The 16,481-nt window shown below is 44.2% G+C and overlaps 1 protein-coding gene across 3 annotated transcripts in view; it reads left to right on the top strand.

The window, feature by feature from the left end:
- The window catches only part of LOC311058923 (bone morphogenetic protein receptor type-1A-like), an 83,030-nt gene that overhangs the window by 57,912 nt on the left and 8,637 nt on the right, over positions 1-16,481 (top strand). For all 3 annotated transcript variants that reach the window (XR_014602099.1, XM_084076471.1, XM_084076470.1), the window contains exons 3-9: positions 3,666-4,182; positions 12,473-12,635; positions 13,237-13,339; positions 13,587-13,686; positions 14,620-14,716; positions 15,497-15,632; positions 16,285-16,477. Coding sequence is in view for 2 of the 3 variants with exons in the window: in XM_084076471.1 (XP_083932597.1) it covers positions 4,116-4,182; positions 12,473-12,635; positions 13,237-13,339; positions 13,587-13,686; positions 14,620-14,716; positions 15,497-15,632; positions 16,285-16,477 (859 nt within the window). In the remaining variant the exon portion in view is untranslated. The remainder of the gene's footprint in view (positions 1-3,665; positions 4,183-12,472; positions 12,636-13,236; positions 13,340-13,586; positions 13,687-14,619; positions 14,717-15,496; positions 15,633-16,284; positions 16,478-16,481) is intronic.

Here is a 16,481-nt window from a genome sequence, read left to right as displayed (position 1 = left end):
ACCCGACAGAGACAATATATGTTTTATAAACGATAGTTTTGATTAAATGTTGGTATCAACACGCCCCCCCTCCCCCAGGTTCAGGGTTTCCCGGTTTAACCCCTGAATGTTGTGACCTAGAATTCCTTGTCCCTCAAGAGGGTGGGGGTCCATGCCTCACTCAGAGGGTGGGGGTCAATGCCTCAGTGATGTATTGTATACAGGTGGTAGTGTATAAGGTGGTAGTGTATAAGGTGGTAGGAGGAGCCAGAGGATCCAGGTGTAACAATGAACCCTTTCATTCAGACTTTCTATCTGAGGCTGGCTGCTGGCAGTGTTGCCAGATTTTGCAAGATAAATAATAAGCAACCAGGTATATGAAAACAAGCCCAAAAGAAGCAACTATTTGGCCACATGAGCACTTTGAACCTAATATATGTGCATCTACTATTTGAAAATAGCAGATCGTCAAGCTCATAACGCTCCTAAACAGGTGGCGAGCGTGTTTAGGGGCGACCCTTCCGGTTGAGAAAAAGAATCCCAACGTCGCTTACAATGAGCCGACATGGCAACCCTGGCTGCTAGGACACTACCCCCCCAAGACACCCTCCAACCATGACACTGTGTGTGTGTGTGTGTGTGTGTGTGTGTGTGTGTGTGTGTGTGTGTGTGTGTCTACTATACGCAAGAGAAATTGTTGTTTTATGGTTGTAAAGAGATTTTTAGAGATCTAATGGTTTACATTAGAAAAAAGACTCAGGTTAGGTTTACAGTTAGATACTTAGAAGTTTAGTTTTTGACAGCCGGGGCGCCTGATGGAGGGGAAGGGAACTGGTTGGAATAACGTGTTCCTTCCACGCACTATGTCCAACCAGGGAAACTCCCTCCTGTCAGGTGACAAGAAGGTCAGTTGGCTCTCATGCATTGAAGGAGGCATGAGATATGATTTTTCTTTTTACCATAACCACTCGAAACCTAGCATCCCTTTTCTGAGGAGAACTTTAGCCAAAAATAGCAGATCTACAAGCCCACAACGCCTCGCGCTGCGAGGCGTTGTGGGCTTGTAGATCGGCTATTTTTGGCAAAGAGGTATAGGTGTAGAGGGAAAAAAGAGCAGACCAAGTAAACAAAAAAAAGTATCATTTACTTGAGCTAGCCACGGCCATTAAAAAATATATGTTCAGGCGATTCTGGTCTGGTGACGCTCTCATAGGAGGTCTCAGCCTCGGTTGAAAATCTGATCGACGAATCGGCATCGGGATAATCCAGTACGAACCAATCGCCAAAGAGTCTTTGAAAAAAAAAACTTTGGCCACGCCCCCATCTCAGCAACCGGCAGCATTGAGAGGGCTTTCAGACTGAATAATGGAGTGAAACGAAATGAAAATTCAGGCTGAGTGTCAGGCTAGGTTCCTTGGGCCGTGGTTACAACACTTTGCTGAGAAAATGACCTACAAACCTGTCATCATGTTCAATGTAAAACCTGCAAAAATGTCAAATAAGTATTGCTATTCTATTCAATAGTATGTGTGCTAGTCAAGTTTTTATTTAATATGGTTTAACTTTTGAACAGATCAGCAGGTTCACACGAAGATGTTTAATGTTTTTATCATCAAATAATGAACACTAACATCCATGTTCCATACTGTCTCTCAGAGGACCACTAGTGTTTGTTGTGTTGCAGCAGTGTCTCTGCTCTGTAGTTTACTGTGTATCACACTGCTACTGTAGACAGGTCCTAACATGAACACACACACACACACACACACACACACACACACACACACACACACACACACACACACACACACACACACACACACACACACACACACACACACACACACACACAGAGAGAGAAGGTGTTGGATAGAAGCCAGCGTAAGAGTGAAGATTAACTTGATGAACTTACGTTTCTTTTTTGAGAAGGAGATTCCTGAGTCCTGGGTCTGTCTGCCTGTCTGTCTGCCTGTCTCTGTCTGTCTGCCTGTCTGTCTGCCTGTCTCTGTCTGTCTGCCTGTCTGCCTGTCTGTCTGTGTTGTCTGCCTGCCTGTCTGTCTGTCTGTCTGTCTGTCTGTCTGTCTGTCTGTCTGTCTGTCTGTCTGTCTTAGCCGATGTAAAAAACGGGGTTAAAATGGTTAAACTGTTGAAAATGCCATATTTATCATCTCATTTAGCTGGGCACCCCCTGGAGCCCCCTCAAGGACCCCTAGGGGTCCCCGGACCCCACTTTAAGAACCTGTGTGTGTGTGTGTGTGTGTGTGTGTGTGTGTGTGTGGTTTAGTGAAGCTGAGCCTTCAGACAGAGATATCACACTGTCTCCATGTCAATCAGCAGGGTGGCACCGTGTGTGTGTGTGTGTGTGTGTGTGTGTGTGTGTGTGTGTGTGTGTGTGTGTGTGTGTGTGTGTGTGTGTGTGTGTGTGTGTGTGTGTGTGTGTGTGTGTGTGTGTGTGTGTGTGTGTGTGTGTGTGTGTGTGTGTGTGTGTGTGTGTGTGTGTGTGTGTGTGTGTGCGTGCGTGTGCGTGCACCCCTTTGAGCCTCCCATGTTTGCAGAGGGAAGTGGATGTGTGGGGTGATTTGAGGTGTGTGTGTGTGTGTGTGTGTGTGTGTTTCCTGGCCTGGGGGCTTACACAGCAGTCAGGCGTCCTTCCTGTGCTTGTCTTGTCTTGCCCTCTGCTCACTACCTGATACGCTGTCTGTCTGTTTGTCTGCATGTCTGTCTGTCTCTCTCTGTCTCATTGTCTCTGTCTGTCTGTATGTCTGTCTCTCTCTCTCTGTCTGTCTCTTTGTCTCTGCCTGTCTGTCTGTATGTCTGTCTGTCTGTCTCTCTCTCTCTCTGTCTGTCTCTTTGTCTCTGCCTGTCTGTCTGTCTGCCTGTATGTCTGTCTGTCTGCCTGTATGTCTGTCTGTCTGTCTGTCTGTCTCTCTCTCTGTCTCTTTGTCTCTGCCTGTCTGTCTGTATTTCTGTCTCTGTATTTTACCTCTTTCCCATTGGTGTTGTAGTGCAGCAACAGTGCAGAGTCTCTCCTCAACCTCATATGGTTTACATACATGTATCTGCTGAAATGACTGTTCATGTAGTTGTGTCGCTACGTAGGGAGTGATGCTTTAAATCAGTGTTTCCCAAGCAGTGGGTCAGGGCCCATTTGTGGGTAAAACTGGCCCAAAGTGGCTTGTAATAAACCAAACATGGCAACGCTGACTGAGATGTGTGAAAACTGGGTCAGGGGTCGAGGCCACTTCAGTGTCCTCTGGACAAATGAAAAGTGACAAAACACAGACCCCCCCCACCCCTTCCCCTGTGTGTGTGTGTGTGTGTGTGTGTGTGTGTGTGTGTGTGTGTGTGTGTGTGTGTGTGTGTGTGTGTGTGTGTGTGTGTGTGTGTGTGTGTGTGTGTGTGTGTGTGTGTGTGTGTGTGTCCCTCTCCATGAAGCAAGCATGTCAGTCGGGTGTAAACGTTGTGCGGCCAAAAACATGACTTTAAAGGAAAAGGGGGAACCTGTATATAGTAATTATTGCTTGTAGATCTGCTAACACTGAAGAGATTTGGTTGAGAGAGAGAGAAGGAGCGGACCTAGTATAAAGCCCTGTGGGACTCCGGTCAGCTAAGTACCCTATTAAAGGTTTCACATGATAAATGTAACGTTTCTCTAATTGTTGTCGTTCCTGTGTTTTACTCTCCAGGGTTTTGGACCCAGGCAGCCAGTGAGGAGGAAGAAGTTGTGATTGTGACCTCCAGATCCACCTTTCCTCTCACCCCCCCCCGCCCCTCCCCCTTCTCCCCCCCCTCCCTCTTTCCATCCCTCCCTCCCCTGGGACATGATCTGGGACAGAAACTCTGACGAGATCTGAGTCCCTCCAACACAAACCGCTTTCACCCCGAAGCTCCAGACTTTACCAGGAAGTACAAAGACTCTAACAGGAAGTACAACGACTCTACCAGGAAGTACAACGACTCTACCAGGAAGTACAAAGACTTTACCAGGAAGTACAAAGACTCTACCAGGAAGTACAAAGACTTTACCAGGAAGTACAAAGACTCTACCAGTCGATTGATCCAGTACCTCTAGCGGTCCTGTGTTTGGTGGAGGTGGAGGGTGTTCTCCAGACCTCCAGACTCCAGTGTGATCCAGCATGGCCGGCCTGCCTCTCTACGTGGTCCTTATGACAGCTGGCCTCATCCTGGTCCTCAGAACCACAGGTAAGACCACAGAGAAGACCGAGAAGTCCATGTAGTGATCCTTCAAAGAGTGAGGAGTGAGTGAACGTGAGCGAGCGAGTGAGTGAACGTGAGCAGGTACTAGTGTTGATTTTGACAGCAAAATTTGATTCAGTTTAGTCTTTTGAATCAAATTCCATTTAGTTTTAGTCATATTTTAGTCATCTGAAATCTGTCTAGTTTTAGTTAACTGAATATCATAGGATTATAGTCGACTAAATCTGCAGTTGATTTAGTCGACTAAAATATATTTTGGGCGGTGCCTTGATGGCGTCGTAATGGCTGAATTTACACTTGGTTGCATGCTGATAATAGCAGATCTACAAGCTCACAACGCGTCGCGCTGCGTGTTAAATAGTCCTAGGTGTTATAGGTGTTAAATAGTCCTACATTCTGATGCTATAGTGTGTTTGTTCAGTAACGGGGGACTCTGCGTCTCTCCAGCTCTTTATCAAACAGACAGTGCATTTTCAGGTGGGGATACCAATTTGATCCAATCAGGAGAAAGAACTCGTACAGGATATAACAGGATAAACAATTGAAATTGGAAGTGATGACACAAAGAAATGAGAATTGGAACTAGAACACTATAGAATTCAAGGTGATGAATGGGAACTCTCTCCTGATTAGCTGAAATGACCAACCCACCTGAAAATGTATTTTCTGTTTACTAAAGAGCTGGGGAGACATGGAGACTGCTTTTACTGAACAAACACTCTATAGCAATGAGTACTATCACAATATAGAGCTTTTTAACACTGTTACTGAACAAACACTCTATAGTAATGATTACTATCACAATATAGAGCTATTTAACACTGTTACTGAACAAACACTAGTAATGATTACTATCACAAATTGTGATTCACAATATAGAGCTTTAACCTTTTAATACCACACTTTCTTGTTTTAACCAATAATTATCACTTACCCTTTAAAGGGCTCATTTTGGTAGAGGTTTGGGTTGTGTAGTTTTCTTGCCATGATGTAACTCCAAAGGTGGAGTTATTTTTATTAAAAACATAAATACAGTACAGGGTTTGGTGATGTTGTGTATTGTCTGCATCAACTTTGTTTGTGTTCGTTTACGGGCTAAAAGTTTCACTGTACAATGTAAGTCAATGAGGAGCATATTTTCAATTATCAATTTCTAATCAATGGAGTAATTATTTTAGATTTATTGTCCACTTTTTGGAGTTACATCATGGTACAGTCCGGATGCTCTCAGAGTTACAGACCTGTAAGGGTCCATTTGGAACCCCATCAATGAACCCTGAGGGACCCCGGACCACACTTTGAGAACCCCTGATACAGTGCTCTGTGTGTTTCTGTGTGTTTCTCCTCTAAACGCTGACGCTGCATCACCATATCACCATGGCGACAAACCACTATATCTGTTCCCTTTAATGAGTGTGTGTGCGTGCGCGCGCGTGTGTGCCACTTTGTGCGCGTGTGTTTGTGTGTGTGCGCGTGCGCGCGTGTGTGTGTGTGTCTCACATAGTGCATCAAGCATACAATCAGATTACAGCATGTTAGAGTCATGTGATCATGTGATGTTCCCATGATAAACTAGTTAGCTCTCTGCTCTCAGACTGACTGAATGTCAAAGACCCCCCCCTTCTATACCAGAGCTCTACAACAGGGGGTCCATCCCCACTGTGATATGTGTACCAGGGCTCTACAACAGGGGGTCCGGGACCCCTAGGGGGTACTCAGAGTTACTACAGGGGGGGCCGTCAAATCTTATTACATTAACCACTTGAACGTAGCATCCCTATTCTGACAAGAACATTAGCCAAACATAGCAGATCTACAAGCTTGTAGATCTGCTATTTACAGAGAGCAGATCTACAAGCTTGTAGATCTGCTATTTACAGAGAGCAGATCTACAAGCTTGTAGATCTGCTCTTTTCAGAGAGCAGATCTACAAGCTTGTAGATCTGCTCTTTTCAGAGAGCAGATCTACAAACTTGTAGATCTGCTCTCTTCAGAGAGCAGATCTACAAGCTTGTAGATCTGCTCTTTTCAGAGAGCAGATCTACAAACTTGTAGATCTGCTCTCTTCAGAGAGCAGATCTACAAACTTGTAGATCTGCTCTCTTCAGAGAGCAGAGCGCTTTCGTTGAAAAAAAAGAGGTTAAATGTCTGAAAATACACAATGCTCGCTTGACCAATAAGAACACTTTCTCACTCGACGCTCTCTCCTATTTCGTTGTCAATGTCATTCAACTCTATTCAGATCATATAAGATCATACAAGATCATAAGATCAGTGAACGTTTTCTCATGACATGTATTTCATATTTCGTCTTAGTGAAAACACCTTAATACTGGTTCACTCACTCTCTCTCTCACACACACACGCACACGCACACGCACTCACACACACACACACACACACACACACACACACACACACACACACACACACACACACACACACACACACACACACACACACACACACACACACACACACTCTCTGATAAGAGGTAGGTGCGGCTGAGTGTTGTGATTGATTCAGACACACTCTGCTGCAACACACTTGAAGTTCACACACACACACACACACACACACACACACACACACACACACACACACACACACACACCTTCGATGTTTTTGTTTGTTTTTAAACCATTATGTTGACTTTAAACTCCACCCTCTGCTTTAGTCTCTCTCTAAATGCCTAACACCAATAATGATAATAACCATTATCTCTTAATGTCATCTTAATGTCTTATTTCTCAAATTCTACTATATTGTTTGGGGACGCGTTGACACACACACACACGCACGCACGCGCGCACACACACACACACACACACACACACACACACACACACACACACACACACACACACACACACACACACACACACACACACACACACACACACACACACACACACACACACACACACACACACACACACACACACAGAGAGAGAGCTGCAGTCCATACAGGAAGCTGTTGGAGGTGATGGTTTGCAGCTTTCACTTCCTCTCGGCACATTAACTACTTCCTGTATGGCCACTGTACTCTAAACACTCATTGTTCAGAGGAAACACACATCACTACGTGTGTGTGTGTGTGTGTGTGTGTGTGTGTGTGTGTGTGTGTGTGTGTGTGTGTGTGTGTGTGTGTGTGTGTGTGTGTGTGTGTGTGTGTGTGTGTGTGTGTGTGTGTGTGTATTACTATACTTGTGAGAACTTGTATAGTAGAATATGATACACAGGCGGTGTGAGGTTGTCCTGTTCTTCACAAGAAAAATGGTTGTTTTATGGTTGATTTTTTGTTTTTAGAGAAACGTTTACAATCAGAAGATCCAAGGTTGTGATTGATACAATGATAAGGTTGTGGTTTTAGGGTTAGGATTAGACATGTAGAGGTTCTGTTTAGGGTTAGGGTTAGACATGTAGAGGTTCTGTTCAGGGTTAGGATTAGACATGTAGAGGTTCTGTTTAGGGTTAGGGTTAGACATGTAGAGGTTCTGTTCAGGGTTAGGATTAGACATGTAGAGGTTCTGTTTAGGGCCCTTGATTCAGAATCTCAGACAGAGAGGCCCATGCGCCTCCGGCCGCACTATTAAGTAAAACATGATTTATACGTGGTTGAGTGGCAGTGTCACCAGAAAAATATCTGATCTACAAGCTCAGAATGCGTTGCAGCGTTATTATTCTACTGTTTTTACACACAGTAACAGAGTCCTCAGTGAGAGGACATGAACCTTCTATTCTCTACTGTCATATGACAGACAGACAGACAGACAGACAGACCTATGCTGTCTGTCCTTCATCTGCTGTCTCTGACAACTGATGATGTAGATGAAACTATAGACCGTCTTTCTTTCTTCATTTCACTCACTTCAATGCATCTCTCTCTCTCTCCCCCCCCCCCCCCCCCCCCCCTCAAGGTCAGAGTAGAGGGAGGTGACATTGATATTTCCCAGAGGGCCACGCTGTGGTTGCCAACTGATCTCTCTCTCTCTCCCTTTCTATTCCACTCTCTCCTCTCTTTGTCTCTCTCTCCATCTCACCTCCCTGTTTGTGTGTGTCTCTCTCTGAGAGTTACAGACCTGTAAGGGTCCATTTGGAACCCCCTCAAGGACCTGTAGTGACCTTGTCATGATGATGTAACTCCAAATGTGGGCAAGAAATAAAAAAAGTAATTCCTCCATCGACTATAAATTGATCATTTACAGGGGTCTTCAACAGGGGGTCCGAGACCCCTAGGGGTCTCGGACCCTTAGAGTTACTTAGAGTTCCTTAGAGTTCCTTAGTTACTACAGGGCGTCCGTCAAATCTTTGTGTGATAGGATTTTTTTTTACATTAACCACTTGAACCCTAGCATCCCTTTTCTTATCATCCCAGCATCCCAACTTTAGCCAAAAATAGCAGATCTACAAGCTCACAACGCCTCGCGCTGCGAGGCGTTGTGAGCTTGTTGATCGGCTATTTTTGGCAAAGAGGTATAGGTGTAGAGGGAAAAAATTAGCAGCAAAAGTTTATCTGAAACACAATTGTATATGATATAGAGGGGGTCCCTGCTTTATCTCTCTCTCAGCTAGGGGGTCCTTGGCCTGAAAAGGTTGAAGACCCCTGATTGAAAATGATGCTCCTCATTGACATACATTGTACATTATATTATTATTATTATTGTTATTATTATGTATTGAGCAGGCTCTTCTAGCCTGTAAACCAACACAAGCTAAGCTGATTCTGACAGTATAGATCTATAGAACATCACTAAACCCACTACTGTTTTTTTTTTATTAAAATTCAACTTCCTGTTGATTTTACTATTTGAAGATCCAGATCCACAGATCCAGTCCGGGTTTTCTTCCTAATAAAAATAGCATGAAGTAAACAGGAAGTTGACATTATTTTATATAAAAAAAAAAAAATAGTACCTTAAGGGGAGCAATTATTGTTGTTATTTTAGTTACAAGGTACCTACACAACCTGAACCTCCTCAGACCCTTAAATGTACAAGTTTGAATGATTGATTAATAATTGATCCCTATTTTGAGCATGTCATAGGCGTGAGCTTGTAGATCTGCCAACTATTGTTTTGAAAATGCTTTTCAAGCTTCTTAAACAAGTGAATAATTGCTATTTTAACTGTTTTTGCACAGCACTGTGTTCAATGGAAGTATAACATAATGCTGACGTGGTTTATTTGAAAGAAAGCTTCTCAATTAGTGTGATTAATAAAAAGGAAGGAAATAGTCAATAGTTGCAGCTACTTAAATATGAGACAAGATGACGTGTGTGTGTGTGTGTGTGTGTGTGTGTGTGTGTGTGTGTGTGTGTGTGTGTGTGTGTGTGTGTGTGTGTGTGTGTGTGTGTGTGTGTGTGTGTGTGTGTGTGTGCGTGCGTGCGTGCGTGCGTGCGTGCGTGCGTGCGCGCACGAGCGTGCGTGCGTGCGTGCGGGATTGGCTCCCTGAAGAGTAGCTAGTGAAAATACTTGAGGCACAGAGAGACACACACACACACAGAGAGAGAGAGAGAGAGAGAGACACTGGCCCTTTAAATGTCTGAGAGAGAGAGATCATTACCCAGACTGCCTCTGTGCCAGACCTCAGTCTCCACTCTGACTGCAGCTCAATTAACTACACATGTGGACACACACACACACACACACACACACACACACACACACACACACACACAGAGAGAGACACACATGTGGAGAGAAAGACACACACACACACACTAAGCCTTATTTATACTTGGTTGCGTGCCGAAAATAGTGGATCTACAAGTTGACAAGATGCTGTGGTGCCTTGTCAACTTGTAGATCTACTATTTGCACTGTCTGCAGAATGTTTTGGACACACAAGGGTGTGTGTGTGTGTGGACTAGAGCCTATGTAATATAAATAGCACATGGCCCTTATATGGTGCACCTATTCACTGGACACACACACACACACACACACACACACACACACACACACACACACACACACACACACACACACACACACACAACTAACAACTAACATCAGAAATGCAACATTCACACGTTTGTATTCTTTTATCTGTATTTTATTATACACTATGATGTAACATAATCTGTATCTTTACCATCATCTAGAGATCAATTCATCCATTCTGCTTATAATCTGTTCTCAACATGTTTGGATAACAACACAACTATCTGAATTAGTTTTAAGTGGTAAATGCAGTAAATATTTTGTACTGTTATCTAGAGCAGGGGTCTTCAACAGGGGGTCCGGGACCCCTAAGTGGTCCTCAGAGTTACTACAGGGGGTCTGCCAAATCTTTGTCTGATAGGATTTCTTTTTTACCTTAACCTCTTAAACCCTAACATCTCTTTTCTGAGGAGAACTTTAGCCAAAAATAGACGATCTACAAGCTCACAACGCCTCGCGCTGCAAGGCGTTATGAGCTTGTAGATCTGCTATTTTTGGCAAAGAGGTATAGGTGTAGAGGGAAAAAAGAGCAGACCAAGTGAACAAAAAAGTTTAGTCTGAAACACAATTTAATACAGGGGTCCCTGCTTCATCTCTCTCTCAGCTAGGGGGTCCTTGGCCTGAAAAGGTTGAAGACCCCTGATCTAGAGAACAAAGTGTATATCAGTATTACTGTGATAGAAGTCAGTAAGACATGATGTTAGGATGTCACAGGGACTCAGGGACCCCCAAGCTGTGACAGAACCAATGGTGAAAGCTTTGTGTCCTGAAAATACTGGAATGAACCAGTTTACAGTTGTCCCTGTAAACCAGGGGTCTTCAACAGGGGGTCCGGGCCCCCTAGGGGGTCCTCAGAGTTACTACAGGGGGTCTGCCAAATCTTTGTGTGATAAGATTTTTTTTTTACCTTGACCACTTGAACCCTAACATCCCTATTCTGAGGAGAACTTTAGCCAAAAATAGCCGATCTACAAGCTCACAACGCCTCGCAGAGCGAGGAAAGTATAATCTGAAACACAATTTTATACAATATAGGTCCCTGCTTCATCTCTCTCTCAGCTAGGCGGTCCTTGGCCTGAAATCGTTGAAGACCCCTGCTGTAAACTAATGTGACATCAATAACCTGTAGTTTATAATAGTCCATGACTGCTTTAGGAAGAATACTGGAACCTCTCCAGCCTAAATGATTAGGATTCTGATTGTGATTTCTTCATATATGAGAACAATGTAAATGTAATGTTGTCCCAGACTCTTCTCCCCCCTGGCTCCTCCCACATTGTGGAACAATCTCCCCATCGCAGTCAGAACGTAATCATCCTGAAGGAGGTTATTTATAAACAACCACAAGCCAAGAGTACATTAACCCGCTTATTACACGGCTACTTAATAAATAAATCAATACATTGACCCAAAAGTAACAACAAAACAAAGTATTTCCTTGCTTACCGCAATGAAAGTATTCCGTAAGCGTTGGGCTGGGCGGACACGGTCGCCTCAGGAAAACCAGGAAGTGTAGTGGATCAAATAGAATACATGTTCGGTTACTGCATCGTCTATTTCTCGCTTCAAATGTTTTCAAAGACATTGTTGAGAGCAACGTTTAGTTGTAAATGACATGGTGTGTTTGTTTACATGGCTGTCGTGTTGGATACAGCATAGAATCAAGCAGCGCATGTTGATATGAGCAGGTGCTCTGAGTCTCTGATTAGACAGCGGTCCAGGGACGTGCAGAGGGATTTGGAGAGGCAGGGGCTGGAATTTCAAAAAGGGCACCGAACAATTACCATATTTTTAGGCCCGAAACCACACATAACCCGAAAATATGTCATTGCGTGCTTAATGTCCTTAAAGTCACGCATCCAACAAGCTTTGAACTGAGCAGATTGGACCTTCTGTTCCAGAGATAATGGCCTAAACATCTTGAAAACAGCCACTTTCACCGGTTTTCGATCGCCGATTTTAGTTTGAGTTTTGGCCATTGTCGCCCGTTTTTCTTTAATAACACGGGCTAGAAAGGTCGGCACTATTTTACCAACGGGTAAAAGGGCAGGGGCTCAAGCCCCCTTTCATGTCTATGTGTGCCCGTGGCTGCAGAGGTCTGTTATAGAGCTCAGAGGTCATTATCCAGAAATAACACACCGCTGAATCCAGCGATTGACCAATCAGAATCAAGCATTCAACCAAGTCGTGTAATAAATTGTTATATTTTATACATTCTATGTGTTTACCTTGTTTACTGTAAGTCACTCTGGATAAAGAGCGTCTGATAAATGACTACATTGTAAATTGGTCTTAATTGGTCTTAATTGGTGTGTGGCTATGTTGTCCAGCTGCAGGTCAGAACCCAGACCACGTGCTCCAGGGAACGGGGGTGAAACCCGAGGCTCGGCGTCCCGGAGAGGACTCTACGATCGCCCCGGAGGACGCAGCGCGCTTCCTGAGCTGTCACTGTTCTGGACACTGTCCTGAAGGAGCTAAAAACAACACCTGCGAGTGAGTATTATATTACATTACATTACAGTCATTTAGCAGACGCTTTTATCCAAAGCGACTTACAATAAGTGCATTCAACATAGGTGGGCAAGAAAACTACTAATCACCAGAAATCTTAAGTGCATTCTCTTCTAAAACAAGCAACTAAGAGTATACCTAGTGCTAAGGCAAAAGTGCAATATATCAGCTACTGTACCTACTGTCTTAAATATTACTCTATAATACTATACTATACTACTGTAAACTATACTGTAATATTCTATGCTATATCATCTTTATTGTCACTTGACATAATGACTAAATTGAGGAGAAAAAGGGGGTAAAAAGCAATTGGCTACTCTAAATTTAAAAAAATTGCCGATCTACAAGCTCACAACGTGTCACTATGTGACGCGTTGAGAGCTTGTCGATCTGCTATTTTCGAAGGATTTTATACATTTGGAAACTTGTGAAAAGTTAATATTTTGGTTGCTGCTGACATATAGAATAGAGCATCTTTTGTTGACTAGAAACAGATTCAAGTGCAAGCTAAACTAATGCCTTGAAATAATACCATCTGTCTAATATGTGTGTGTCTGTCTCACTCTCTCTCTCTCTCCAGGACCAACGGTCAGTGTTTTGCCATCATAGAGGAGGATGAACATGGAGAGGCCATCCTCACCTCAGGGTGTATGAAGTACGAGGGATCACACTTCCAGTGCAAGGTACACACGCACGCACGCACGCACACACACACATCATTGTACTGTTCTAGAGTCAGTGGAATCCACTGGATTCATGTGTAATTGTTCTAACACAACATCACACATGAACTCAGAACTCATGCATGAATCATTAAATATTGCCTAGGTTATGCTAAATATGTCTGTCTGTCTGTCTGTCTGTCTGTCTGTCTGTCTGTCTGTCTGTCTGTCTGTCTGTCTGTCTGTCTGTCTGTCTGTCTGTCTCCAGGACTCTCCCCGGGCTCAGACCAGGAGAACGATAGAATGCTGTAACACAGACTTCTGTAACAGAGACCTCCAGCCCACCCTGCCTCCTCCTATAGAGACTGGTAAGACCCTGGTACAGTGGTGTCCCACAGAAAGCATGTTATTTCTCTGGAGGAAAACGTGTGGATATCACAACCCGATCTCACACGACTTGGTATACATTGCACAGAGTTGTCATTCCGTGCATAGACGCCTCGCATCTCCCCCATTGACTGAGCGAGCTTAAAGCGAGCGAGTTGCTGTCCCGAACGTTGCGACGTTCCCTTGAGCCTACTCAGCGCCGTTTGAGTTACGCACCGATAGGCACAGAATCGTACATGTTGTTGTGGTGACTGCTCTGCTTACGTGTTTTTCCGGGTTGCAAGCAGTTACGCCCGCCGTGGGACTCGCCGTACATATGCACGGATTTTCTGGTTTTCTAGGCGACTATGCACGGAATGACGTGCACTGGGTCTGTGCAATGTGTACTACATTCTGTGAGATCAGGCTGGATATCATGAACACGTGATGTCATGCTATAACGCAGTGGTTCTCAAACTTTTTCATGTCAAGGACCCCCAAATTGACACTTATTAGCCCGCGGACTCCCGTTTGAAAAGATATGCCAGGGACCCCCATAAGAGAAGATTTTTACGGCTCTATGGCAGTGATTCTCAACTATTTTAATTTCAAGGACCACCAGTTTGACATGTATTAGGCTACGGACCCCCATTTTAATGGCATTTATATCTCTGGGACCCCAATTCATATTGTAAAATCAATGTTAATCTAACTCTCAGAGTGTATAAATGGAACCAAATGGACCCGTTAGGGTCCATTTGGTTCCATTTATACACTCTCAGAGTTACAGGCCCATAAGGGTCCATTTGGTTCCTGTCCATCATTTAGCTGGGGACCCCCTGGAACCCCCTCAAGTACCCCTGGGGGTCCCCGGCCCCCACTTTGAGAACCAACGCTATAACGCACCTCAACCTCTCACCCCAAACTCCTTGCAGGTGGATATTTCAGCAGTGCTCATTGGCTGGCCTTCCTCATCTCCATGACGATCTGCTGCTGCACCCTGATCTGTGTCACCGTGGTCTGTTACTACAGGTATGTTCATGATGCTAGGGTGATACTAGACCTCACACCTAGCACTCACCCAACCCCTGCTCATGATGCTAGGGTGATACTAGACCTCACACCTAGCACTCACCTAACGTGTGTTCATGATGCTAGGGTGATACTAGACCTCACACCTAGCACTCACCTAACCCCTGCTCATGATGCTAGGGTGATACTAGACCTCACACCTAGCACTCACCTAACGTGTGTTCATGATGCTAGGGTGATACTAGACCTCACACCTAGCACTCACCTAACCCCTGCTCATGATGCTAGGGTGATACTAGACCTCACACCTAGGACTCTTGACACCAGAGAGTACAGCCAGCAAGTTGTGTTGCACAGATATGACCTGATCAGTATGTTATGCCATTGTGTTACACAGATATAAGTGGCCTAATTGTGTATGTGTGTTGTGTTACACAGATATAAGTGACCTGATCAGTATGTTATGTTGTGGTGTTACACAGATATAAGTGACCTAATTGTGTATGTGTGTTGTGTTACACAGATATAAGTGACCTAATCATGTATGTATGTTTTGTTACACAGATATAAGTGACCTAATCATGTATGTTGCTGCTGTGTTACACAGATATAAGTGACCTAATCGTGTATGTTGTCATTGTGTTACACATATATAAGTGACCTAATCATGTATGTATGTTGTTGTGTTACACATATATAAGTGACCTAATCATGTATGTTGCTGTTGTGTTACACAGCTATAAGTGACCTAATCATGTATGTTGTCATTGTGTTACACAGATATAAGTGGCAGACAGAGAGGTGTTACCAGAGAGACCTGGAGCAGGACGAGGCCTTCATCCCTTGTGGAGAATCCCTCAAAGACCTCATCCACCAATCACAGAGCTCTGGCAGTGGCTCAGGGCTCCCTCTGCTGGTAGGAACAACACACTGCACAGGGAGGGGCCCCCCACACACACACACACACACACACACACACACACACACACACACACACACACACACACACACACACACACACACACTCACATTGTTGTATCTTTTACTCCACTACAATTATTTGAAAACTAGTTACTTTGTAGATTTCGATTATTATTACAAAACATACATTAACCACTTCAGCCCTATATACATTTCGGCCATTTGAAAATGGCAGATCTACAAGCTCACAATGTGTTGCGATGCGAGTCATTGTGAGCTTGTAGATCTGCTATTTTTGAAAACTTGTTAAACGGGACATTTCTGCCTGTTGAGTACTTTTACTGTTGGTACTTCAAGTACATTTTGATGCCAATACTTTTGTACTTTCACTCAAGTACATTTTGAATTCCAGACTTTTACTTGTAACAGAGTATTTCTACATTGCAGTATTGATACTTTTACTGTAGTAAAAAAAATGGAGAACTTTTTCAACCTTTGGTTCTATGTGTGTGTGTGTGTGTGTGTGTGTGTGTGTGTGTGTGTGTGTGTGTGTGTGTGTGTGTGTGTGTGTGTGTGTGTGTGTGTGTGTGTGTGTGTGTGTGTGTGTGTGTGTGTGTGTGTGTGTGTGTGTGTGTGTGTGTTTTCAGGTGCAGAGGACCATCGCCAAGCAGATCCAGATGGTGCGTCAGATCGGTAAAGGCCGTTACGGGGAGGTGTGGCTGGGCCGGTGGAGAGGGGAGAAGGTGGCTGTGAAGGTCTTCTTCACCAGAGAGGAGGCCTCCTGGTTCAGAGAGACAGAGATCTACCAGACCGTCCTCATGAGACACGACAACATCCTGTGTAA

The sequence above is a fragment of the Gymnoscopelus microlampas genome (assembly GCF_963454915.1).
Source record: "Gymnoscopelus microlampas genome assembly, chromosome: 13".
Taxonomy (NCBI): domain Eukaryota; kingdom Metazoa; phylum Chordata; class Actinopteri; order Myctophiformes; family Myctophidae; genus Gymnoscopelus; species Gymnoscopelus microlampas.
This window is presented reverse-complemented; position numbering and strand designations above follow the sequence as displayed.